This window comes from Lactuca sativa, chromosome 6, assembly GCF_002870075.4.
Source record: "Lactuca sativa cultivar Salinas chromosome 6, Lsat_Salinas_v11, whole genome shotgun sequence".
In the NCBI taxonomy this organism is placed as follows: Eukaryota; Viridiplantae; Streptophyta; class Magnoliopsida; order Asterales; family Asteraceae; genus Lactuca; species Lactuca sativa.
This window is the reverse complement of record NC_056628.2, coordinates 110719889-110747852: the sequence shown is the minus strand read 5'-3', so window position 1 is coordinate 110747852 and position 27964 is coordinate 110719889. Positions and strand designations below refer to the sequence as shown.

General features: G+C 36.4%; 1 protein-coding gene across 1 annotated transcript; it reads left to right on the top strand.

The window, feature by feature from the left end:
- The first annotated feature begins 14977 nt into the window (after positions 1-14977).
- On the top strand, positions 14978-27299 carry LOC111898305 (regulator of nonsense transcripts 1 homolog). Its single transcript, XM_023894219.2, has 29 exons — positions 14978-15714; positions 16899-17150; positions 17352-17522; positions 17643-17693; positions 17821-17913; positions 18014-18109; positions 18233-18283; positions 18348-18466; positions 18724-18832; positions 19484-19606; positions 19694-19765; positions 20047-20118; positions 20217-20283; positions 21188-21330; positions 21418-21489; positions 21677-21805; positions 21915-22070; positions 22321-22434; positions 22504-22602; positions 22684-22761; positions 23826-23960; positions 24217-24291; positions 24378-24507; positions 24898-25280; positions 25416-25475; positions 25676-25747; positions 25843-25974; positions 26325-26444; positions 26549-27299. The coding sequence occupies exons 1-29, from the start codon at positions 15178-15180 to the stop codon at positions 26663-26665; spliced, it is 3828 nt and encodes a 1275-aa protein (XP_023749987.1). The 5' UTR covers positions 14978-15177; the 3' UTR covers positions 26666-27299.
- Positions 27300-27964: the final 665 nt, after the last annotated feature.

Genomic DNA, 27964 nt, shown 5'->3' with positions numbered 1-27964 from the left:
TGTGAATGCCTCAAATGGAATCACAAAACACCACAAACTCTTGGAAAACTTTGAGAGAGAATACACACTTGTATTTTCGGCCACACACAAGCACACACACACTAGTTCACTAGTTGCCATTTCATGCTCCATAAGCATGCTTATATAGTGTGCATGGTTAGGGTGAAACCCTAATAACCCATGACCTTTCCTTTCCAAGGATCCATGGGTTAAAAGCTCCATGGATCATCCATGGACTTCCATATAAGCCTAGCCCATTAAAAAATGAGTGTTAGCTCACACCATATAAAACCAATAGCCCATAATCTAATTAGTCTTCATTTTAATCTCTAAATTAATTCATAATTAATTTAAGACTAAGACTAATTAAATAACATGACTTCATATTAATATATTATAACTTATAATATATTAATAAACATATGTGTATAACTCTCATAAAATTATCCATAAATAGTTCGGGTAAGATGCAACCCAAATGGACCATGTCGGGTCGGGTCAAGTATATACCAAATAAGTTATGGACTTAGACACCTTATCCAACATAAGATATTTCATCGGGGCGACAACACATGCTTCGGGGGTTCCTCAACAATATAAGTCAAATAAGGCAACCATGAGGGGGATGGAATACAGCGAATGAACACCCAAGTTCATTAACACCTACAGGTTATGAGCCTGCTAGCGTTCCACTGGACTGTCTAGAAAAGTCCGTGGTCATCATCTAAATTCCGCTAGATGGCTGGATTACAATGACATCGAGGTCTCTCATCCTTTCATCACAAGACAACTATCTACCCATGTTCTACCCAACATTTTATTAGATAAAATATACATTTTTAGACATAGTTTAAAACCTGTATAGTATGTTCATTCAAAACACATTCCAGATAAAATATGAGGCACATAAACATAACACATATTTCATAGAGAATAAATCATATCTATGAGATTAGAAGATAACATCGATACACTCACATAACACATATACTTAGTACGTTAAATTGGTACTTGTATAAAATCGTGCATTTGAAAGAGATTAGGTACCCCCTTCAAATCAACACCATTATATATATAAACACATAACACGTATTTCATAGTAAATACTTCGTATTTATGTATTAGAAGAAAGTAACTACACACTCACACCAAACATATACTTAATACATTCAAACAATACCTGTATTAAAATCGTGTTTATGAAAGGGACTATACACCCACACATATAAACAACTTTATATTATACACATAGCTCATATTTCATAGCAAATACTTAATATTTATGCGTTAGAAGAAAGTAACTATACACTCACTTGATCAGAAGATGATCGGACAACACTACGGCTTGTAAAAGTAGTATTCTTCGGTAGATCTGGAAGATCTTCACAAAAATCGGCTTCTCGCGGGCAGAGCTTTGGCTCGGGAATCACACTTCTCGGGATCTTCGGGGCCTCGGGACTTGCTTCGGGGCTCGGGAATGATATCGGGGCTTCGGGATAATTCTTGCACGAAAAACGATGTAAAAACGCGAGAGAAAGAAGAGAAATGAGCAAATGAATCGGCTGCACTCGACTCCCTTTTATAGGGTCTGGAACTTCGAATTACGCTGGGCGTAATCTTAGGTTACGCTGGGCGTAACCTGGATAAGGCCGGTGACTCCCCCCCTTGGATAATATCGAAAATTTATAATTAAATTAAATATCGAAAATATTTAATAAACTTCAAAAATTCATATCTTCCTCATACGAACTCCGTTTTCGACGTTCTTTATATCCACGTGTAGGTGAGACTACGCTCTACAACTTTCGCTTAGACTTCGTCGGCTAATTTTGATTTTATTTTTATTATATTATTTTAGTAGGCCGGGACAGGAAAACTTCGTTATAAATTCATAACTTCTTCATCCGACGTCCGTTTTTGCCTATCTTTTTATCGTTTCACTACAATTAACGAGATCTTCAATTCTCGTTTAGATTGTTTCGGCTAAAAACCGCTCGATCTCAAATCGAGTATTCGGGTTGCATACTGTTAAGTCGAAACTTAGAAAAATCATAACTTCCTCATACGAAGTCAGATTTGGACGTTCTTTTTATGCACGCTCACGGTTTAACATATTCTACTACTTTCATTTAGATTGCTAAGGCTAAATATCGCTCTAACGTAAATTCACTTTTTACGTCGCGCTGTGTCGTGCCGGTTCTGTCGCGAAACTTCGACTGGTCATAACTTCTTCGTTATAACTCGGATTTCGGCGTTCTTTATATGTGCGGAATCCTTGTAACATATACCACAACTTAGTTAAGATTATTCATTCTAACAAATCTTCTATCAAAAGGTCATTTTTGATGCTTATCGTCTCTAAATTGACTAGCCCTGATCTACGGGCGTTACAAAAATTCCCGTTGACTTTGTGTTGTTAACTCCCTATGTGAGCCGCTATAACCATACTATGACTGAATGAACCTGCCACGAAGTTTCTCAGGCGTCGAAAACTGTTATGAAATTTGTCACCCGTAGACCTGCAGGTCCTACTGTAGCTAGCAGTAAGGTGTGGGGGGTCAAACCCAATATAGATCTATACATAACTATCACGTTCTCCCTACAAGAGACTCTGGTTATAACTACCAGGAATTTTAAACCGTACTCTAGGAGTACCGAGATAAATATCTCACAATTTAAGTTAACAAGTTTACGTGTAGTGTGCGTGAGTGTAAAACCTTTTTCTGTGGGAATAAAACCTTTCGAAATGTGTTTGTTGTGTTAATGGAAACATAAACCATACCCATTATAGTTTATCAAAACGTTTAAATGTAATAGTTATAAATTTGATTATTATGGTTAACTATTGTATTTGTGAAGGTAAAAACCCTTTTGTTTACCGATATGTATATACACTTTTTGCTAAAGTGAAGCAACATGCAATATAACAACTAATTAATTTCCATACTTTTGTAGGTAAAAAGAAAATCCATTTGTTTTCTGATGTATGACTATAAACTAAGGCAAAATGTCATCTATTTGCAAAAACATATATTCACATAAAGATATACACCTTGCTCAACATGTTACAAGGCGAAATGAAATTGATAGTATTTTTTTTCTGTTATTAACATTTTATTTTACTGTTCTTAGAAAATTTATAGAAAAACCATCAAAGATCCAAATCAGAATCCGTAAATTCTGAGAGTTTGGGAAATGAGTATGGTTTGTTCATAAATTTTATTATGAATTTTAATGACCTCCAACTTGTGTGAAAAAGTCCATAATCACAGACTGGTCCGGATTTGCTCTTGAAATGATAAGCAGTTTTGTAAAAATCACTATAAATTGTAAAAAAACCGAATGGAGATGTGCAAGTAGTCATTTTAAATCTAAGAACTTGAACTATTTGAACCTAATACAATTTTGAAAACTAAAATGTTTAAGTTGTCCAAAACAGTCCGTGAATGGAGTCCAACTTTTCTGATGAAAGCTGTTAGAAAAAGTTTAGTTATGTTCTTGGTGTTTTAACTTGTATTCCCCCCTTTAAAACTTAATAAAACATGAAAATACAGGGGTATGAACTCACCTTATGTGATTTCAGTAGATTAATGTTGGAGAAGGGAAGTGTTCAACTCAAGAACACTTGAAGATGCCTTGAAGATTTTCGAGAATCTAACATCAAAGTGATGGAGTTTGTGTAAGAAATCGATGATTGGAGTAGAATGAAGTGTATTAATCACAAGGAGGATGAATTATACTTACCAAGAGTATAATAAAGCTTGGTGATCAACCTTGGAGTCTTGAAATAGAGAGAAAAAGTTTGAGAGAAAAGTGTTTGATCTTTTGGTGGAAACGAGAGAATGAATGAAGTATGAGGAGAGAGGATGGATGTTCCATCTCTAAGAACGTGGGAAAAGGCTGGAAATCATGATAAAGTACTTTGACATGACCTAGGTACGGTAGAAGGAGTGTGGCTGGTCATGGAGTGGGTGTGGGTGGTTGCTTGTGTCATAAACTAAAGAAAAGTCAACACTCCACCTCTTGTACTTCACCCACTCTTCTTGGATAAGGTTTACCCCAAAAAACGTGATTAATTAATAAATATGGGGCCTTATATGTTAAAATAAAATTTTGGGTGAAAATCCCGCGTTAAAACAATTAAAAACGGGCCTAAAACGCAAAACTAGCCGAAAACCGGGTGAAAAAGAGCTTCCTGCGAGACCTCTCGGTCCTAGGCCGAGGTTCGGTCCCTTCTGCTGCTGGGCCGAAGGCGAAATGGAGCGAAAGGGGTAGGAGGCGAAGGCGAAGGTAGGGTTCGGCCTATGTGATGTTCGGTCCGAAGGGACCTTCGGTTCCTGAGAGGGTTCGGTCCGAGATAGGGTGTACTTCGCTTTTGATGCCTTCGCTTCTGACAAGTTCGCTTCCTAATAGGGTTCGGCTCCTTAAGAGGGTTCGGCTCCTTAAGAGGGGTTTCGGGTCCTTAAGTCTATTTTACTCGTTTTTACCCCATTTCAAGCCGTTTTTGACATAGTTAAGGGTCGGGATTGTCTGAAAGACTATAAAAAGTTTAAGGAACTTTTGAGATAGATTTGGGAGAGATTTCACATTCTTGGAGAGATTTCTTATATAAAGAGAGATTTGGGAGAGATTTCACATTCTTGGAGAGATTTCTCATATAAAGAGAGATTTGGGAGAGATTTCACATTCTTGGAGAGATTTCTCATACAAAGAGAAATTTGGGAGAGATTTCACATTCTTGGAGAGATTTCTCATACAAAGAGAGATTTGGGAGAGATTTCACATACTTAGAGAGATTTCTCATACAAAGAGAGATTTGGGAGAGATTTCACATTCTTGGAGAGATTTCTCATACAAAGAGAGATTTGGGAGAGATTTCACATACTTAGAGAGATTTAGGAGAGATTTCACATACTTAGAGAGATTTGGGAGAGATTTGACATACGTGGAGAGATTTGGGAGAGATTCTAAATAGAGAGAGATAAAGTGAAAACGATCGAGAAAGGTTTCGTGTGTGACATTTGTGAGTGTCCGACTTCGCAACGCAAGGTCCGTAAACCCCGTTAAGCCATGTTTAAGGATCTTACACACTCCCGATGAGTATGCAACATTGTTTTATCGGTTTGGTTCGTTACTTACCACAGTTTTAGGTTAAGGAAATCTAGATGTACGTACTTTTCAATTTATGATTTCTCATTAGAATAACGAGTTGTATAGTAATTACCTAACATAAGCCCTAGTACACAAGGGTTAGTTGAGTTGACCAGTTTGACTTGTTGAATTTATTTGACTTTGACCTGACCAGAAATTGACAGTTGTCACACTTGGCATTTTTCCAAACGCTGATCAATAATATTTTGTCACCCTAGACTGTCCGAGTCTAATTGTAGCGAACAACTCATGTGTGGGGGAGTCACCCCCGTATATATCTATACAGAAACTCTTGCTCTCCCTCCAGGAGACTCTGGTTATAACTACAGGCTACGACCGACACTTATTGGTGCCAACCGATAAATCTCACTAAATCCCTATTATTACCCCCATAAATTTGAATAGCGTTGGTTACAACTCGTTTGATGTTTACATGAATACGAATAAAGCCTAACAAACACGAAAAAGGACAACTATGGCCACTAATCATGTATGTTATTACAGACTGACGAGTATGTGACGAACACGTTAGCCTGTTAAGCATATAATTGATTTGGACCATACTAGCAATGCCAATGGGCCACTAAGGCCCAATACCATTTAAAGTCATTGAGGGTCCATTAGACATGTAATTGGGCCATCGGAAGCCCAATAAACATGTATCATTTATGTTGGGCCCAATAGTCATGTTAATGGGTCACGAAGGCCCAATAAGCATGATTATAAGTATTAAAGCCCAACCGGTATAATGTTTACTTGTTTCGTATAATATTAATGTCGTAAGGTTTGTTTCACACGAATTGTTTAAATCGAAAAGTCATCACATTCGCCAATTTATTTTATAACGATATTTAGATTTATATAAAAAAATATAAATATTTTTCTATTTAAATCCATAAGTTATTAAAATTATGTATTTTTGACCCAATTATTTTAATATTAACATAATTGACCCAAAAATAATTGTTTGACCAATTCAACCCCTTTTCTAGTAAAAAGGGCAAAAATTTACCCCTTTTTTATGAAAAATGACATTTTAGGTCCTTAGATTATGTTTCTTGACATTTTCGGCCCAAACACTCATTTAGATCATGTTTTCAGCCCAAATTTAACATCCCGGATTCCCAGGTATTATTTTATCCTTTTATTTTTGGGTGATTTGTGAGGAGACTCGGCGAGTTGGAGTCCAAACTCGCCGAGTAGGATCGCGGTTTTGGGCGCGGGTTCGCGTCTGGACTCGGCGAGTCCAAAAGTGGACTCGGCGAGTCCACGCTGTTTAATGAAACCCTAATTTTCAGGGTTTGAGACCTATTTAAAGGGGCTTATGGCCGTCATTTGCGGCCACCAACCCCTAGAGAGAAACCCTAAAGAGATTTGAGCGTTTTGGGAGAGAGAAGAGGCCATTGTTGACCTTTGAAGCTTTGTTTGACAAGGCAAAGGAGATTCTAGCTAAGAGAAGGCAAGGGAGGTGGACATCCTTCGATTTTGGAGCTCATAGCATCGTCTTGGAGGTATATTTTGGCTCCCTTTTCTATTGTTATGATGAACATGGGTGTTTAGGGTTTCTTGACCCCTTTGTTGGTTAGATTTGATGTCCATTTCGTCCCTATTTGTGATGAGGCTTGAGATGAGATCCATAGAGGTCCAGAGAAGCTTTATTCCTTAAGCTTTATGAGGGTTCATGAGAGTATTGTCCTAGAGTTATGAGATATGGGGCTAAAACATCATTTATGAGCAAATAGTTGTTGTTTGAGCACCAAGGTTTGGACTTTACGTGATTATCATGTCTGGGGAGGCCAGATCTATGATTGTATGGAACAGATCTGACCTCAGAAGTGAGTTTGAGTTTATGCATGGCATGGACTCGCCGAGTCTGAAGAACAGACTCGACGAGTAGCATGAAGTTTGCGCGTAACCACTCAGCGAGTGGTCTTGCCGAGTTGAGGGGTCGACTCGGTGAGTCAGGGAGAGTCAAGGGGGGGCTGAGTCAAGCCAGAACTCGCCGAGTTGTTCTTGAGACTCGGCAAGTTGAGTCGTGGTGGCCCCGCGATTCATGTCAGGTGGAACTCGTCGAGTTAGGGAAGTACTCGACGTGTCAAGAGAGGATCCAAGGGAGTCAGTGGACATGTATAGACTCGCCGAGTCGCCCTAGTGCACTCGCCGAGTCCGGTCAAAGTTGACCGTTGACCTTGTTGACCTTTAGGGTTGAGTTCAGTTGTATTTATGGGTGTATTACTTTGTGTGATTAGGCGGAGGCTAGATCACATTTATTCTGAGATAGACATTTACCGAGACACCCGAGGTGACTCTTCTTACTATACTTTACCTAGTGTGGTAATAGAGTTCAGAGACAGTGTCACACCCCCGAACCAGACGGCGGAAACGTCCGGGGGCTGTCGTGACTCAATTGAATACCATAACATTGAATATATATGAAACAAAACAACATTCGTCACCATTCATCAACATAGTACAACCAGTAGTGTTTACATGTCATACATTGTTTTAACATTACATTCCCCAAAAATTAATTTGTTCAATTCATACAAAAATAAACTGCAACCGTCACTGAGTATGATTTCCCTTGATTCACTGGTTCCCTGAGAATACAAGTATTTTGAAAAACGTCAACATATGAAATGTTGGTGAGTTCATAAGTAGTGTTTGAAATCGAATGTTTATATTGCTTGAAAAACCACCAGAAAATCCGATATTTTCTGAAAAGAAAAGCTTTCGAAAACGTTTGTGAAGATCCATAGGTATGCTTGTTTGTTTCTATACTAAAAAAAAATGTTCATTGAAGATGTATGCGTTTCAAATCTGTATGTAATAAAAACCCTAGGGAAACCCGATGTTCCCCTAGCTCTTTTGGAATCCATTAAGTTGCGTTGAAAACATTATGAAAATAGCAGTGTCGGTCCCAAGCGACGTTGGAAGGTTCTCGAGCATTGATTATTTACTACAAACCCGCATTACACAAACGCCCAGTTTATAGTTATACTAACGAACCCGAAGGCGTCGTCCGTACTAATCACGTTATCCAATCGCCCGGACTAAGTGTAGTCCCACATCCGAAGAGAAAGAGGTCACGAAGACCCCGGTAACTCCATTAACCGGTTGGGGAAAATATGCGTGCGAGGGGTCCCCGACCCGCCTCGTAAAATATGCAGACTCTTCTAGCAATACCATGGACCCTTGGGGACCAGTGGTACAAGCCATTGAAAGTCACTCTACGTTGTGCCAAGTCGGTGAAACTCAACACTTCGTAGAAAATAAGTGTCTTCGGGCCTTAAGATCAGGTCATTGGGCTAGCTAGGCCCAACAAACAAGATTTTACACTTTTGGGGCCCGAAGATGGTGCGTAGACGTCTGTGCACACTCGTATGTATATGTATTACCAATCGTTATTTGTATGTATCGAAGAGTTAGTAGTTGTAGATTTCCATTGGCTCGAGACCGAGCCAATTCGTTTAACAACGACTTTTGGTATTGTAATGAGTTGTATTTCGTTGATAGTCAAGGTGTCATTATTTGATCAAATTGTACATATTGAATCAGCCTTGAAATATTTCTGTTTTCAGCCCCTCATTATTTGTAAAATTTACATTTTCAACCCTTTTATTTCAATATTTCCCGGTTTGGTCCTTAAACTATTTTTCTTGACATTTTAACACCAAAAATTATTGAAATTAATATTTTCCAGCATATTTTTCAAAGAAAACAGTTTAAGTCCCTGAAAATGCAGTTTTTCTCGGTTTTAGCCCTTCTTTTCGCAATTTTGACAATTTTCGCCCAAATTGGAAAATTTTTGCAACTTTGGTCCTTTTTAAATTTAAAAAGCATTTTAAACCTTTGAAAAGGGTTTGGGACACTTATAGTCCACTGTTTTACAGAATTTCACAGTTTTGGCCCTTCAAAACAGAAAAATTCGCATAATGGGCCTCCTTGGGCCGAAATTTTCATTTTTAGCCCAATAAGCTTGAAATTTATGTTTTTAATCCTCTAATTGAATAGAATTCCAGAAATAGTTTTATGGAAACTGTTTTGGCACATTTCAACCATCAGAATCTGTAAAATGTCAATTTGGGCCCTTAATTTTGTATTTTTCACATTTTTGGCCCAAAATGTGTGTTTTTAGCTTAAAGAAAATTGTTGCTAACCACTTAGTTATTTTTCTTGTATCACTTATTATGTAGGAACATATTTGAAGCTAAAATCATAAAACATAAGTTATATCTCGGTTTTGAGGGGTTTAATGGCTAGATCCAACATTAAAACACATATAAGCATACATATAAGCATGGAAATCATACAAGGCATACAAACACATATAGATCTACACTTTCACTTGTATTCCCCCCCCCCCCCACAAAACTCATAAAAACAGAAAATAGGGGTATGAATCTCACCTTGGGGTGTTGACTCGGTTTTTGGAAGAAAAGATGGAAGAAAAATGAAGTGTTTTTGGCCTTGGCTCCCTTTGATGAAGATCTTGAGTTTTGAGATGATTCTAGGGTGTAAGATCACGATTTTTGCATAGATTAGGAAAGGATTTTGATAACAAAAGAATTTAAACCATAGATCTATGCATAATCTTACCTTAGATGATGATTTACTTGCAAAATCCTCTTGGAAAGTCCCTAAATTTCGAGATTTTTGGAGAGGGGAGGAAGGAGAGTTCTTGAGTGTTCTAGAGAGAAAGTTGAGATATTTTTGGTGTGTGTGGTGTTGCTCTCGGCCGAACAAGAAGAGAAGAGAGAAAAGAAGTGACTTTTGAAGTGATACATGCATGGAGGTATGTGATATGTGCCTAGAAATCCATTAGATAATAGTGAGGTGGCAACCAAAGTCAACTTCCCTTGGATTTGGGCCTTGGGCCGAGAATATGAAGGGAAAGAGGAAAAATTTGGGCTTTTGCCCCTAAGCCCAACATTAGAGGTAGTTTAGGGTATTTATTGGACTTATAAAATAAAATTGTGATTTTTATGCTTTATTAAGCTAGGTTAGGTTAAATTATGGATCAAAACTTGTGTTTTATTTCCTTCTAGGTTCTACCTAGCCCAAAATATTGAAATAAACGAATGTGGGTCCAATTAGAGCCCAATTAGGGTCCTAAGCCCATGATAGTCTAATTGGAAGCTTATTGGTTCATTTGGATCCAATAAGGAAGTCTTAGTCCAAAATGGACTTAACCAAAACTTCTAGGGTCTCCAATTGTTTGATGACTATTTATAGTACTTGTATCTTGTATTTGATTGAAGTTTTTGATTCACATTAGGTTGAATGCATAGATTACATGGCTCAAAATTTACAGTTGTGACAGACAGAGTATTATAGAGTTATATGCCAGTGTGATTGCATGTTATTATGTGTTGTGACTTGTTGTGATATGTGATATGCATGATTATAGAGTTACAAAGTTGGGACTTTCGGGTCCCTAGAGTTAGGGCCAGAAGGCCCACAGAGAGTTGGGGTTGGAGGGCCCCACTGAGACACATTGACCAGAGGGTCAACAGAGTTACAGCCTCGAGTGGCTATTATGTGATTAGTGTGGTATTTTGGGGAAACTCGCTAAGCTTATGCTTACAGTGTTCAGTGTTATGTGTTTCAGGTACCAGTGATGACCGCGGAAAGGCGCCGACTTGATTCGTACACACATATGAGATTGGATGTATTTTGATCTTGGGAGACATTTGTGATTTGAAAACTTGATGTTATGACATTTTTTGAATGAATGGTTTAATTAAAAATGTGTTTTCAAAAGTGAAAAATTGTTTTAATTTTTACGGTGTTACACCAAAATAAGGATTTGGATAGTTTTAGCCCTTTAATTAAAAAGACTTACATTTGTAGTCCAAATTTTCGCAAATTTTACAATTTTAGCCCAAAATCCAAAAACTTTGCATTTTTAGTCCTATTTGGTAAGAAAGACATTTTCAGCCCCTAAAATTTCTTTATTTATGTTTTTAAATCATATCTTGATAAACTTGCAATTTCAGTCCCTTAAGTTTCATATTTTTCGTAAATTGGGCCTAAAAGTCGAAAAGCCCAAACATTAGCCCATTAGGCTAAAATTTACACTTTTAGTCCTTTAAAAACCGTGATTTTCATAATAACTCATATTTTAAGCGATTTGACTCTTTTGACCCTTATAAAAACCATAAATGACATCATTTCCTCCATCTTTTGCATATTTGTCAAAAATGGTTCATAAATAGAATTTGTGTTTTGTTTTACTTAGTTTGAACTTGTATAATACTTTTGCCTTGATAATAATATGTATAAGATATCTTAGGTCACATATTTCCTTAACAAGGTTATAAATCTCGAATATATCAAGTTTCTAACACATATTCATCAAATAAATTCAAGAAATCACACACATCATACAAAAACACATGGATCTACACATTTTACTTGTATTCTCCCCATAAATCATGTAAAAACCAAAAACAAGGGGGTATGAACTCACCTTGAGGTTTTGGATTCGGTTTTTGGTGATGATGTGAGATGACCTAGCAACTCCTTGATGAGATTTTCAAACTTAAAGGGTTCTTGGGGGTTAGATCACGAAATAAACTATGTAAGAAATAGTTCTTAGATTTAAGATGAATAATAAATATTTATAAACATTAACAACTTACCAAGAGGTGATCTTGTGGAAAAATTCATGGACAAACACACATGCACATACGATATTTAGAGAGGAAGTTGAGAGACTTTCCTTGGAAGATTTAGAGAGTGTAAGGTGTTGAAAATGAAGGAGTGTGATTGTGGGGAATGGCTCTCGGCCATAAGTAGGGAGACGGATAAAGAGATTAGAAAATTTTACATGATGGATAATAGTGTTATAAATGCATGAGATTATCTAGATACATGCTAGATAATCATGAGTTGTCATGTTCTTAATCCCTCTTTCTTCCATTCTTTTTTTTTTTTATATCTTGGGCCGAGAAAAAGAAAGTGAGGTGTAAGGATAATTAATTTGGGCTTGGTTCTTATAAGGTGAAGCCCATGTAGATGTTTCTTGGCCCATTGGTCCCTCATTGATGTTCACGGCCCAATGAAGTCCAATTGAAAAGGGTTTACGACCCAATAAGGAATTTAAATCACTTATGGCCCAATAAGGCCCATTAGGGTAAACCAATTCATTTAGGCCCATGATGGCCCAAAAGGTTAGGTTTTATGAATGTGGGTCCAATTAGATCCCATTTAAGAGTTCTAAGCCCACAATAGTCAATTTGGAAGCTTATTGGTCCATTAGGCCCAATAAGGAAATCCTAGTCCATAATGGACTTAAATCGGGATTTTTAGGGTTTCCAATCTTTTGTTGACCATTTGAAGTGTTTGCATAGAGTGTTTGATGGAATTTTGTTGTCATTGAATAAACATCATGCATGTTTTCAAGTTTTAGTCACAAATGTCATCATTGTTAATGTTTACAAAAGCATTAGAATTCCTAGTTGTGACACTTAGTCAGACAGACATAAAAAATGGGTCTTGATCGGTCAAATATGTTGAGAAGTATGGATGAAAATTTTCCATCTGATACCCTTAGCCCCCAAAAAAACTTCAACTTCTTTTTTTCTCCAACCTCTTCTCCCATCGAGCAACATTCCGTCTTTCTCAGCTTCTTATCGCCGATTGCCACCTTGCCATCAGACCTCCAACAACGCGGCTCCACCTCTGCCTCCTTCGTCTCCATCCTCGCTGCCTCCCCTTTTGTTGGTAAGTTTTCTTGTTGTGTTCTTATGGTTGGTTTTTTCAAACAACTTTATGATTGATTTTTTCAAGCATCTTTATGGTCATTTTTTCTTTGTTCTTGCTGTGTTCTTGTGCTTGGCTGATGGATTTTTGTGAAATCGATTTTCTAAGCCCCAAAACCTGTTATCTTGTGTTTGAACTCCAAAAATATTTGTTCACTTTGTTTGTGATGTTGATTTTCTTGTTTTTTTTTTGCTCTATCTTGTGATTAAACTCTGAAATTTGCAATGTTCTTGTTTGATTTTTGTTGATATGTTGTTGTTGGATTTTGTTGCTATGAATAAAAGGTTCAAAATTGATGAAAATTGTTCAAAATTGTTGAAACCAGTGTGTGAGTGAGAGTAATTTTGCATATAAAAAGTACGAATTTTTTGAAGTATAAAAGGTTAAATCATTTTTGTTAGATTTTGGTCAGGGGAAAGATTCCTTTCTTTTTGTAAGAGGAGAAAACTTGTCATCAATTCAAAATGATAGTTTCTTTGTGGATGATAAGACACCTGCAAACTACTAGGTACTTTATTTTTCATTCAACAACCTTTTATAGTCGATCTTATTAAATTCATGATATTTATACATAAACTTTAATCACCATAAGGAAGTGCTTAAACTCTAGACATGGATTGGATGTATTTATGGATAAAGAGAAAGGCCTCGAAGATCTTTATAATATTTGATATGATAATGAGAATGAGAATGGGATTATGTTCTTTGGTTGTGTAGGAGATTGTATTTTGTAATTGTTGGTGATGACAATCTTTGTTGTAACAACCCAAAAAAATCGTCCTTAAGATCTAGCCCTAAAAGACGTCCTTAATCATAACGTTTCCAACTTTGTGATCTTGCATGGCATTAAGTAACCAACACCAAAAACCCTAACTTCTTAACTCAATAAGCCAACCTAAATCATGCATGGAAAGAAACTAATGCCCAAAATCATATTTTTATGACTTAAGACACTATATAACATCTGAAATGACAACTCAAACATCTTGAATTACTCCTTGTGACTTTGGAATACTCCATACTCACAAGGATAAAGATTGGGACAAAAAGATGTCGACTTTAAGCTAAAACTAGATCTAAATGAAATACTCATCAAGGTTGGAGCTTTATACCTCCAAAAGGTGCATAAGGGAATGTAAATGATGGATCCAAGGCATTGAGTGAAACACTACAACTTCAAAGCTCTTCCTTCCTCTCCAAAAGCTCCAAAATGGTACCAAAAGACTCCCTAAGCTTCAAAATGCACTCACACACTTTAGAGTTTCGAAATGAGGGAGGATGCTGGAGTTACGAGAGTGTATTAGACCATAAAGATGTTTAAATATGGTCTAAACCCTGAGAATTAAGGGTTGCACCATAACGTACGCCCAACGTACTCAGCGTACGCCCAATGTACGTCCAACATGGCCAATAATTACGAAAATGCCATTAGGGACCAACTTTGCAATACAATCACCAACGGTCAAAAAAGAAAATACTTGGAAATCAAGATGTTACATTTGTTGTTCCACTTGTTTCTTTAATTGTATAAATATGATCGTTTGCACTCAAATTTGCAGTTCATCTTTGATGATAACAAACTTTTAATTTTTTTTGTTTTTTTAGTCTGGATATCATATGATGTTTAATTTGGATGTTGTATAAATCTTAATTTTGATTTTGTTTTATGTTTAATTTAGATTTTATATAACGTTTTTTTTTTTTAAATTAACTTTTTTTTTATTATTTTTATTTTAATTGTCATCGTACAATGAGTGAGATGACAAATGGGCAACAAGCTGTGCCGCTAAGCATTTTTGAATGATAAAACTAATTCTTTTAAAGACTACATCCGAAGATCTAGGAGATATAACATTATTATGCATGATTCATTGTACTCTTTTAAGAAGCTCTACCGCATCCGGTGCGAGGAAACCTATATTTTATTTATTATTATTTATAAATTCAGTATCATTCAACAATATAAATCCAACCAAACAATAACAAATAATAAATAGGTTAAAATGACCATTTTCACTTGATTATAAATACAAATTCATGCCAAAATACCCTTTAGCAAATAGTGTCGCCCGTGTCAACTCGTTACGTCTTAACCCACATAACAATATGCAACCCTTGCATCTCCCCTCTTCTGCCATTTTATCAAACCCTAGACAAACATTTAACCTCTTATCAACAAATTTTCAATCTTAATCACTTTCGTTTTCTAAGAAACCCCTGATTCGTCAACCTAACTTCTTTGATTTTCCTCAGCAAACTATGGATTCTCAACCCAACAACTTATACGAAACGGCGTCTCAGCCCGATACCGGCAACGATGACGCCTACACGTTCCTGGAATTCAACACGCAAGGCGAAGAAGACTTCAATTACCCGGAGTTTCAAGAGCTCTCACAGCCCAATGCCGTTCGATCTTCACCCTCGTCGTCAGTATGGCCCACACCGTCCGACTCTATATCCGTCGACACCTCCGCCGCCGTCGACCACCGCTCTGACAGCAACGCCTCCCCTGGTTCGGAAACTTCGGGAAAAGGTGGTGGTGGTAGGGGGAATAATAATGTTAATCAGGCGTCGGCGGTCGATGCCCTTGCTGCGGGGATGAGCGGATTGAATTTTGAAGAGACTGGGGATGATGAGAGTTATGAGTATGGTAAGGGGGACTTTATGGAGCATGCTTGTAAGTATTGCGGGGTGCAGAATCCGGCGTGTGTCGTCAGGTGTAACGTGCCATCTTGTCGGAAATGGTTCTGTAATTCAAGGGGGAACACTTCTGGTTCTCACATTGTTAACCATCTGGTAAGTGTAAATTAACTTTGTTTATTAGGCCGTTTGTTTTCATATTGGAATTACGTATATTTAACTGGCAATGACTTTCTGTAATTGTAATAAACATAAGGATCGAAATATAGAACATGCTATGTAAGATTTTCAAAAGTCGACCTTGGTCTTTGGATGCAATTTCGTGAAGGGCTTTTTACAGAGCGAATTCTAATAGGAGAGGCAGGGTTAAGTAAATACTGTCCTATGTTATTCTTATAAGATAGATTCTTGTGGCGGAATGAAGCTTGAGTCATAGTTATATGAAACTTTATTTCTGCAGACCAAGTGGGTACCTTGTTGTGATTTTGTGCAGTCTCTCAACTTCTGACTTTAGGGGCTTTGACAAAGGCCTTGTTCTGAGGCATCATGATGCCATTTAAGTTTGGTTGAAACTTAGTTGAGTCTTAACATGTATATGTAAAGTTGCATTTGGGTCATGGCCAAGCCAGCCATGTCTTAGGTAGCAGACTCCCATCAGCATTTAGCTATTATTTTCTGCTATAGATTAGGGCATTGATGTTCCTGGTTCGCTATTTTTCCCAAACAATCGAGGATTATAGTTAAGGATGTAAAGGGTACATTAACTATATCTCTAATCTTCAGTAGTTATTATTTGTTTTCTGTAATGAGTTCTGGGGGTGTCAGGATAAGGTGGGAGGAGTTTGAGGCTGTTTGATACAAAAATTTAGGTAGCATATGGTGATTGCTATATAGGAACAACTCTGGGTTTATTCTGGGTATTAATTGTAACATCATGTTAAAGTCAAGAGTGATTGGATGCCTAGTGTTTTAAGTTAATACTAAAGATGATGTGATGTGAGGTTTCTTCATTGTCTGGGTACTTCTGTGAAGTGGTTCACTATTCTCTTTACTTTTTCTCCGAGGTAGGAAGGTATAGCAAAGTGTTTTAAGTTAAAGCTCTGGATTCACTTTTGATTAGGCATATTGCTTCACCTTGTTAGTCGCAGCATCCCCATGTACTGATCAGATTAGTACAAGATAATCATGAAGTATCTATTCCTAACTATCATCAGTATCTGGTTAACAAGTGAAGGGATAATGGATGATTGATTTTCTAATTAAGGCATGAACAAATTTATGGTTCAGTTTACTATACCCATGATTGGTTTTTTCAGGCTAATTTGTTGGCCTTTTGGCAGGTTCGAGCTAAACATAAAGAAGTGTGCCTTCATAAAGACAGTCCTTTGGGAGAAACAATTCTTGAATGCTATAACTGCGGATGTCGAAATGTTTTCCTTCTGGGATTTATTTCAGCCAAGACCGAGAGTGTGGTTGTTCTACTTTGCAGGGAACCATGTCTAAATGTGAATGCACTCAAAGACATGAATTGGGACTTGAGTCAGTGGTGTCCACTTATCGATGATAGATGTTTCTTGCAGTGGCTTGTTAAGGTTAGCTGTTAGCAAAGACATATATATATATATATATATATATATATATATATATATATATATATACAGATCTATTTTGTATGTTTTCATGATTGTCCAACACATAGAATTGAAGAAAACTTGTTAGTATAGTATCTAAAAAGGGTAGGGTAGCCTTGTGTTGTTTTTGGTTTCAAACTGGTTACATTTGTGACATTGCAGGTTCCATCTGAACAGGAGCAGCTTCGGGCACGTCATATCAGTGCTCAGCAGATTAATAAGGTGGAAGAACTTTGGAAGACAAATCCTGATGCTACCTTGGAGGATCTTGAGAAGCCTGGTGTAGATGATGAACCCCAGCCTGTAGCCTTGAAATATGAAGATGCCTATCAGGTTTAAATGCTTGTAGTTGGTTATTCCCTAAGAACACTGTTAAACATCTAGTTTCTTACTTTCTTATAATAATGTCTTTGGCATCGGATATCATTTGTAACAAGGAATTTGTGGATGCAGTATCAAAATGTGTTTGCCCCACTCATCAAACTTGAAGCTGATTATGATAAAGTAAGCAATGCTTCCACTTGTTTTTAAAAAAAAATTAATATCCTTTTCTCCAGACGAAGAGAAGTTAATATGTGGTGGTTGAAAATTTGTGTTTGATGCGAAGCATGTTTGCTGTTTTGTTTGATAGATGATGAAAGAATCTCAAAGCAAAGACAACCTGACGATTCGGTGGGATATTGGTCTTAACAAGAAGCGTATTGCATATTTTGTTTTCCCGAAGGTGATATAGAGACTGTTATGATGTTTATTTTGTTGGTATTATTGTTTACTAAGTTTGATTTCCAAATCCAAATTGGTTTTATGTTAAAAATGAAATGCAGGAAGATAATGAATTACGTCTTGTACCTGGCGATGAGTTACGGCTGCGGTACTCTGGGGATGCTGCTCATCCAGCTTGGCAGTCAGTTGGACATGTGGTGCGTCCTTGTATCCTTCTCTTTGCATAATTGCATGCTTAAATGGTTGTCTGTTAAAGCTTGTTTGAGTTGTTAGTGCTTCTGTTAATTTTATTAATTAGTTTCTCATTTTCTTCTTTCTAGATAAAACTCACTGCACAAGAGGAGGTGGCTCTTGAGCTTCGTGCGAGTCAGGTGGTACCATCATGATTTCTGATGCCTTACTGGTTTCAGTACTTACTGGTGATGATGTTTGCAGGGAGTACCTGTTGATGTGAACCATGGTTTTAGTGTTGACTTTGTGTGGAAGAGCACAAGTTTTGACAGGATGCAGGGTGCAATGAAAACCTTTGCAGTGGATGAAACAAGTGTCAGCGGGTGGGTTGGATTTTCATCTTAAATTAAATTCAATTGAGGAAACTTTTTATTTGCTGGGAATAAGGGTGATTCGGTGTTGAAAGAGGATAAGATGTTATTTTGTTAATATTTATAAAGAATAAGGAAAACAAAGTGTAGATTGTTAAGGCAATCTTTCTTTGTTTATGATTTATGAGATTTTGGCTTTGTGGGTGATTATAGTTGGGGGGTTACTGCTTTTAATAATAATAATAGTAACACACAGTGATGTAATGCAGGTATATTTACCATCATTTGTTAGGCCATGAGGTTGAGTTTCAAATGGTGCGCAATGCATTGCCCCGCCGTTTCGGTGCACCTGGTCTTCCGGAGCTTAATGCATCTCAAGTAGGTTTTTCTTACCATATATTTATCGTATGCTTAAATGATGGTACCCAACCTTGTAGTATTTGATTTTGATCTCACACAATAAGGACATCATTGCATTTCTTCCTGGCATTCCGTTTCTTGGTTATTTGATCATCTAAAATAGTATCGGTCTATAGAACCTTTATCATCTTCTATTTATCCATCCTTGGGCTAATTTGGGCAGTGTAGTATAGTTTAAGCAATATTGATTTTTCATACATTCTCTATAGGGCTAAAGGCAAGAAGTAACGACGCACTCTTGTTTTAATTGTGTACTAGTATAGCATTGTGCTTTACATCTTTTTTTCTTAATAAGCATTCTATTTTCATTCTACTTCCATTTGTTTTTCTTGTTAGGACATTGTACTTTGATAAATGTATCCAATTATATCAGTGGAAATTGCTTTGTTTTTGGACGACATTGCTGTAGTTAGGTAGATTTCTCAAAGTACAATTACAATGCTATATTAAGAAGAAATGAAAGTAAGATGCTACAATAAACAAATAAACGAATGTTCCCTGCTTTCTACAACTTTTCCCTAGTAGTTGTATAATGTCTATGCTTGTTGTTTTGTTTCTATCATACGAATCTTTTATGTGGATGGCCTGACTTGCTGCATTAATGGGTAGGTTTTTGCTGTAAAAAGTGTCCTCCAGAAACCAATAAGCCTGATTCAAGGGCCACCGGGCACTGGGAAAACAGTCACTTCTGCAGCAATTGTTTATCACATGGCCAAACAAGGTCAAGGACAGGTATTATTACTGCCATCATTTTTCATATTTTAAAGAATACAAGTCAATTTTGTGACAGATTATGACGGTTATTTCAACTAAAAATAGGTTCTGGTTTGTGCACCTAGCAATGTGGCTGTAGATCAACTTGCAGAGAAGATAAGTGCCACTGGCTTAAAGGTAGCCTCATTTATCAAGTCTTTCTTTCTGGCATTAAGTAAAACTGTAAAAAAGAAACACCCATACACACACACACACACATATATATATATATATATATATATATATATATATCTTACCAGATTAAGTCCATTAACAATACCCAAGGGATGTTTGCAACTAGTTTTTCTTGGTAACAGTTTTTTTAATGGTCGAACATTAATTGGTTGTCGTTCTATGTAACCGTTGCATTTTAGAGATTTGTTGGTTCTATTGTTTATGTCGGTATTTATCATAAACAGGTTGTACGACTGTGTGCTAAATCAAGGGAAGCTGTTAGTTCACCCGTTGAGCATTTAACCCTCCACTATCAGGTTTGTTTGTTTTTCATAGTATTTTAGTTATGCATAGTTGCATTTGTTGCTCAACTCTCATCTAAAGATCTGTTCAATTTCAATTGGTTTCTTTGAAGGTCCGTCATCTTGATACATCTGAAAAGAGTGAACTTCACAAGCTGCAACAATTGAAAGATGAACAAGGTGAGAGCGTAGCTCAACACATATTTTTTCCCCAAATATAGGGCCAAATGCAAGAAATATCAACATACTTTCATTCATTTGTGTTTTATATCATCCCATTTTCAGTAGTTTCTATTACAACATTGTATTTTTTTGGTAAGGCATAGTAGCTTGAAAAATCTACCAATTATAACATTTCACCTTCAATATTTTTCTTATTAGGACAATATACTTTAAAAAGAAATATTTTTCTCTTATTCTTTTATGTCATCTTTTTTCTTCTTTTCTTTTTGCATCTTATCTATAAGAGAAAACATTGTCTTTTTTGCTTCTTATTTTCACTTCTTGTATACAGTTCTGCTTTGTGCTTATTATGATTTCGTTTACTTGCTTTTCTAGATCTATATATACGTGCTACTGCATGCTAAGTTACTAACAAGTTCACTTATGTGCATCCTTGTTTATGATAGTGTTAAATACACCTCTTATTGCATACTACTTCCATTTCTTTCTGTTACAAAATTGCGCTTTGAAAAAGTCTACCCAAATATAACAATGTCATTTAGAAAATTTCATTGTTATATTTGGGTAGATTTTTTAATAAATTTATTTTTGAAACTACAATGATGCTTTAACTGGGTAGATTTATGAGAGTATAATGTCTTGATAGTTAGAAGTAGAAGGATGTAATGGAAGTAAGAAAGATGCTGTAATAAACAAGTTAATGAATTTAAGGTGCCATTTAGTCATTTACAGTTTTAGAAAGAGTAGAGTCAGCTGAGCTCAAGAAGATTTTCTTTTCCTAGCACCATTAATGCCATTTATACACACCTGACCTGATCTTACTGACTTGTTTGAGGGTGGGTACCTGTGTAATTATGTTGATCGAGCTGACAGATATTTATTTGCTAACTTACGCACGCAGGGGAATTGTCCAGCAGTGACGAGAAAAAGTATAAAGCACTGAAGCGCGCTACAGAACGAGAGATATCTCAGAGTGCTGATGTCATCTGTTGCACATGTGTTGGTGCCGGAGATCCTCGGTTGGCCAATTTTAGATTCCGTCAGGTTAACATTTTTATTTTTTACTTTATGGGAATCTCGGTTATTATGAATTTTACAGTTTATTATTTTCTTTATCAATATTATTTTTAGGTGCTTATTGACGAATCTACTCAATCAACTGAGCCTGAGTGTCTTATTCCTCTTGTTCTTGGGGCAAAGCAGGTACACACACACACACACACACACACATATATATATATATATATATATATATATATATATATATATATATATATATATATATAGCTTGTATTGATTGCATGGTTATTGTTTGCATCACAAATCACAGTTTTACTTTCTATTCTATCCATGTGCAAGGGGTTATTCTAATGGAATGTTTTTGTATTAGGTTGTTCTTGTTGGTGACCATTGTCAGCTCGGTCCGGTTATCATGTGCAAAAAAGCAGCTCGTGCAGGGTTAGCTCAATCGCTATTTGAGCGGCTTGTGATGCTTAGTGTCAAACCAATTAGATTGCAGGTCTCTCTCTCTCTCTCTAAACATTTTACCAAGAATCCCTCCCTCTTCAATGCATCATCTTTGTGAAACTAGGCCTTAGATGCCTTTTTTTTTACCTTTACATTTACAGGTTCAGTATCGGATGCATCCATCACTTTCAGAGTTTCCTTCCAATAGTTTTTACGAAGGTACCCTCCAAAATGGAGTGACAATCAATGAGAGGCAATCACCAGGAATCGATTTTCCCTGGCCTGTGCCAAACCGTCCTATGTTCTTTTATGTCCAGGTATCTACAACTAATCTCTGCATGCTTTTCATTCACATATATACCTTTACACACGTGACAATGTCATATTGACCTCAAGCATCAGCGTCAGCATCAGGTTGTTACTGCTTTGGAATTTTGCGATGTCTTCAGTATACTCTCGCGTCGTCAAATAGCAATATATTTTAATAAAATAGGCAACGTACTTTACTCTTTTTTACAACATTGCATTAACTTTTACTTGTGGTCCGTTCCTCTAATATTCTTGTAGATGGGACAAGAAGAAATTAGTGCTAGTGGAACATCCTATCTTAACAGGACTGAGGCTGCAAATGTTGAAAAAATAGTCACCACTTTCTTAAGGAGTGGTGTAGTTCCAAGTCAGGTAAGTACATTATTCTTTACTTTTTGGCCCTTGATGGTTGAATAAAAAAAATGAATTTAATTTATGCAGATAGGGGTTATAACACCGTATGAAGGGCAGCGTGCATACATTGTTAACTACATGTCAAGAAATGGTGCACTTAGGCAACAACTTTACAAGGAAATTGAGGTAACATATATGCATCTTTTTGTAAACCCTAAAGCCTAAAAGTTTATCAAAACAAATGCACTTAGAACTAACTGTTTGTAGGTTGCAAGTGTCGATTCGTTTCAAGGACGGGAAAAAGACTACATCATTTTGTCATGTGTGAGAAGTAATGAACATCAGGTTGGTTGGTTGTAGTAGTTATGGTCTTTTTAATTACTTTACTGGCGAATGCTTGATATGATGATTCCTTTAAGTTAAATAGTGTTTGGTGTGATGGATTCGGGAAGGAATGGAATGGTTCTTTCTATTTGAATGGAAAAAGATGGATTAGAATGGATGATTTGTGAAGGAATTAGATTCCTTTCATTTTGTTACTTTTCATTTCTTAGCCAACGAGATTTTTTTAAAATTCATTCCATCATGGAATTGGAATATAACCTATTTTTATTATGTTAATTTTTTATTTTTTAATTTTTACAATTTAAGCAAATTATATTTTGTATTCAAATAGATAATTAGAACATTCTATTTCATCTATAATCCTTAGAATGATAGCTTCATTAGGCAGCATGTCCAAGTGACTTCACTATTAGGCTAACCCTTTGGGTTGTTTCTTCTTGGTACAATAGATAAGGGACTATGGTGAGAAAGAATTGATTGATGTTTTATTTCTCTCTTACGGATCCATGGGATAATGGAAGAGAATCTTATATTACATTGTAATATAATTATTCTAGTAGTGGAGGTCGGTCATTGGTTTGTTATGTGGTTGGATTTTTATCTTTTGGTCATGTTTGTTAAATATTGAAAGCTAGAAGAAAGGCCAGGAAGGATAAAATCCATATATTGTAGCATTCTACTTTCATTTATACTCCCTCCGTCCCAAAATTATAGTCCATCTTTCCTTTTTGGTTTGTCCCAAAATAATAGTCCACTTCCAAAAATAAATAACATTTTTACCAAAATACCCCCTCATTAATACTTAACCAACTAAGCATTTTATGGAATATCAAATGTAAAGTAAGGACAAAACTGTAATTTTATTAAATAAAGTTAGTGGTATTTAATGCTTTTTTTAATCTGTGTGTTTTTTGTCTGTGGACAATAATATTGGGACGGAGGGAGTATTTATTGCTCCAACTTATACCACCTTATTATTTGAATTTTTAGTCTTGGCTTTGAATGCAATTCATATGTCAACAATAGCCTAAGTCACTCTTATTTTTTGTTTGTTTTGTGATCAGGGTATTGGATTTCTTAATGATCCACGCAGGCTTAATGTTGCACTTACACGTGCTCGTTATGGTATTGTCATTCTTGGAAATCCAAAAGTTCTTAGTAAACAACCATTATGGAATGGTTTACTCACACATTATAAGGTACCCTACCCTTTCTTTACTGCAGTTATCTTAAGCTATAGTTATTCTGTTTGTTTTCCCTTTAAAAATAATCAAACCCAAAATAGTGCAAAACTAATAAAAATATCTTTAAATTCAAGTATGCTTTGAATTTAAGCACAAAAGCATACCAAACAGACCCAGAAACACTTTGATTTTGCAAGTTGGTTTTTTTTTTTTATGTGTAATGTGAAGACATTCCCACAACATAGACATAGTGATAGTGTAACGTTGACAGGAGCATGAATGTTTAGTGGAAGGCCCTTTGAACAACTTAAAGCAGAGTATGGTGCAATTTCAGAAGCCAAAGAAGGTATCTTGATTGTTGTGATGTGATGCTTAAGCTTAAGCCCTAGTGGAAGCAAGCTTATTTATTGGTTTGTGGTTTACATGAGTCAGATATACAACGACAGGAGGCTTTTCTTTGGTGGTGGACCTGGTATTTCAGCTAATGATAACTTTGGTTCTGCTGCTGCTGCTGCTTCAGGAAATCCTGGTGGCGATGGAAGAAACAGTCGTTCCAGGGGTGGTATGCTACTTTTTTTATTTTTTATTTTTTATTTTCTTGATTCTTAAACCTACCTTGTGGAAGACATTGTAATTTTGTGTTATATTTCTCCTGTTAGAGTGTAGAGTTAAATGTAAGAAATAGCAATGTACTTTGATTGATTTGTATATTATTTTTCATTTATTATTACATACAATGAAAAATGTAGCCAGTTTTATAGCAAAATATCATCCAGATACAAAACAACTGGGTAGGGTAGGTTTTGCAAAGTATAATTGAAAATAAAATGTTTGTTTATGTATTACAAGAACATAAGTGAAAGTATGTTAGTGTTGGTTAATATACTATGTATAGTGTGGATAAGTAGTAAAGTATATGTATATATGATGATGAGTATTGACTGTGGTACAGTTACAGGTCCATACATGGGGGGAGGTGGAGCAGGTAATGGGAGTCATAAAGGTAGTCTTCATCCTGCTGCATACCCAATGCCCCGTGTGCCTCTTCCACCATATCATGGTGGTCCGCAGCCGTATGCTATTCCAACCCGTGGAGGTGGAGTACATGGACCGGTTGGCGCTGTTCCTCATGTTCCGCAGCCAGGTAGTCGCGGGTTCACTGCTGGTCGGGGGAATGCTGGTGGTCCTATTGGCAGCCATCTCTCACACCAACACCAGCAGCAGCAACAACCTATTGGGGGATCTAATTTCAACAACTTCCCTTCACTAGAAAATCCAACAAGCCAGTCATCAGTGGCCGGTGGTCCATTATCTCAGCCCGGATATGTTTCTAATGTTAGTATTCTTCTCCCTAATATTTTGTCCCACTTAAAAAGGTTGTCAAGTCCTGCCCTGCCTCTTCTAGATTTTGTTGGTTGAGTTGTAAAATTAATTTAAGAGGACTTGTGTTTGTTTGTTTGTTTGTGATAGATGACTCAAGGGCCAGCACAAACATTCCGTGATGGCTTCTCGGTTGGAGGCATGTCACAGGTAACGATTCTTAGTTTCTTTATTTTATTTTATATATATCCGGATAATTTCATATAAGAACATGACAGAACAAGACTTAAGGTAATAAGGGATTAAGCCCTTCTTTCTGAAACCATCAAGTCAAAAGAAATAGAAACACGTGTTCATGTCGTGTATAGTCAAAAAGAAACAGCAACTTATTGTCTTGAAACAACATGCAGGATTTCTTGGGTGATGATTTTAAAAGCCAAGGCTCACATGTCGCTTATAATGTTGCTGAATTTTCAACGCAGGTTAAATAAAATCTTGCCAACTCTCAACTTGTTTTTACTATTTACTTGTAAAGTTTGGGTTTCATAGTATATTATATTTTTGTTCATTTTTTCAGGCTTCTCAAGGTGGATATACTGTTGACTATGGTAATCCGGCTACCCAGGGAGGGTTTCCTGGAAGCTACTTAAACCAGAATTCTCAAGCTGGATATTCTCGTTTTGGTACAGGGAACGATTTTATGTCTCAGGTTTGTTCAAATATCTCCACCAGTTAAACTAACTGCACTCATACGTCTAATTTATAGTCAAGTAAGCAAATGAAATGATTCGCTCATTTCATTGCTCAAACATAAAAGTGTGAGAAATTTTACCCCTACAAGGTGAAGGTGGTTCATAAATCATAACCTACTCAACCCTAGTTTTGGCTAAATGCAAGAAACAGCAACACACTTTGGTTTCCTCCTATCAGTGTATAAGATTAATTAAACTTGGAATTGTAACTATGAATGAAACACTGCTATAAAATATAAATATTTAATTGGGTTTTTGGAAGTAGAAAACATGAAATGAGTTATTGATGTGTGTTTGACATTGACAGGACTACATGGGGATGGGGGGGCATGGTTCTCAAGGGTTGTTTACACAAGTAGGGTTCACTGATCCATCACAAGATGAAAACCACTTTGGTGTGGCCCCCACCAATTCTCTTCAGACACAGGTTGCTTCATATTCTTATTCTTGTTCTATTTTACTTTTCCAAAATCCAATCCAAGGCCTCCTCAAGATTTTTATTGGTTGGCTGTGTGAATTTGATTTTTGCAGAATATGATGAATCCACTCTACTCGCAGCCATTTGGTCACTATAACTCTCAACCTGTAAACATGCAGCAACCTCCTCCTCCTCCTCAAGGGCAAGGGCAGGGACACTACAATGGTTGAGGTATGACCGGGATTCCTGCCAAGGGTTGTAGTCATCCGGCCACTTGACTTTTGCCGCCACTATGTTCCCAAACTATATATCTTCTTCTACCCCTAAAATACAATTTAAGTTTGACCAATAAAAGAGATGTATATCAATGAACAATGGAGGATATGATGATGATTTTTGATGGGAAGACGTGGTGGCAAATAATGGGTTGAGTTGAGGAAGACACAGAAAAGAAAAGAAAAACCTCGAAAGAAAGATTGGGTAAAATGAATGTCATATGGCCTGGTTTTGTTGTGTGGAGGGTTTGTATTTTTGTTGAGGAGAGGAAAGCAAAGTCGATTGATTGCACACACACATATATATATATATATAAAAGTAATACACAACAGAAGAGAAAGAAGCAGGTGGTGGTATTGTATTGTAAGGATTTTGTACAGGCTACAGGCTTTCGTGTTTCATCATCTATCTAACCCTTGTGCGTAACAACAACCTGGACATGTACATGTGATGTGTCATACTTATTTTACTAAAACAACCAATACTGCGCTATGTTTTTTGTTTGTCTGTTTCTGGGATGGATTTAGGTACATGACTCTTGTGTTTTGATTGATATCATCTTAATTCTGAGGAATATTGTCTACTATATATTTCATCCTTCATATGATTGTTTTCTTAGGCTCTGATGTGATAAGGGCCAGACAAACTTTTTCTGAGTTTTTTTTTTGATGATGATTAGGGCATTATGACTTTTTCATACATGGCAGATTACAGCAACATCTTGTACTACCTTTGATCAATACATGCATAATGCAAAATATGTTGTCTAATGTTTGTTACGCAAGATAGAACATGTTTATTGTGTTTGGGATGTGTTGGGTTGACACCGAGATTTGATAATGGGAAACCATGTCAGTCATTGATTTGGTGTCTATCGTATTTTTTGTCTATGCAAAAAAAGTGTCGTTTTTTATCCTCTTCATAAAAAGTAGCTTTACGAAGGTTAACTGAGTAATAAATGCAGCCTTACCTTACTACTAAGAATAGTGGCGATTAAAATAGAGAGAAATTCCTTAGTAATTCCATTAAAGAGTTTATTAGGTTGAATGTATTGTTTAAGCTCAAATTAGATCTGTTGAATCATGAATGTTCCGTCTGTTCATTGTTTAAAATTGTGATGTGTAGCCATTTTCTTCCATGTAATTTCTAAAGTGTTTATTACATATTAATTGTTTGAGTTGTAAAATTGGTTTTTAGATGTTGAATGCTCTTGGTCGTTTATGTTTATACCATACAATCGGGTGGATTTTCAA

Excerpts from the sequence above, each read along its gene's own strand:
- LOC111898305 (XM_023894219.2), top strand. The coding sequence starts at position 15,178 with ATGGATTCTCAACCCAACAACTTATACGAAACGGCGTCTCAGCCCGAT. Across the intron at positions 20,119-20,216 it reads ATTTAACCCTCCACTATCAG|GTCCGTCATCTTGATACATC; the intron begins GTTTGTTTGTTT and ends GTTTCTTTGAAG. Across the intron at positions 25,748-25,842 it reads TTGCTGAATTTTCAACGCAG|GCTTCTCAAGGTGGATATAC; the intron begins GTTAAATAAAAT and ends TCATTTTTTCAG.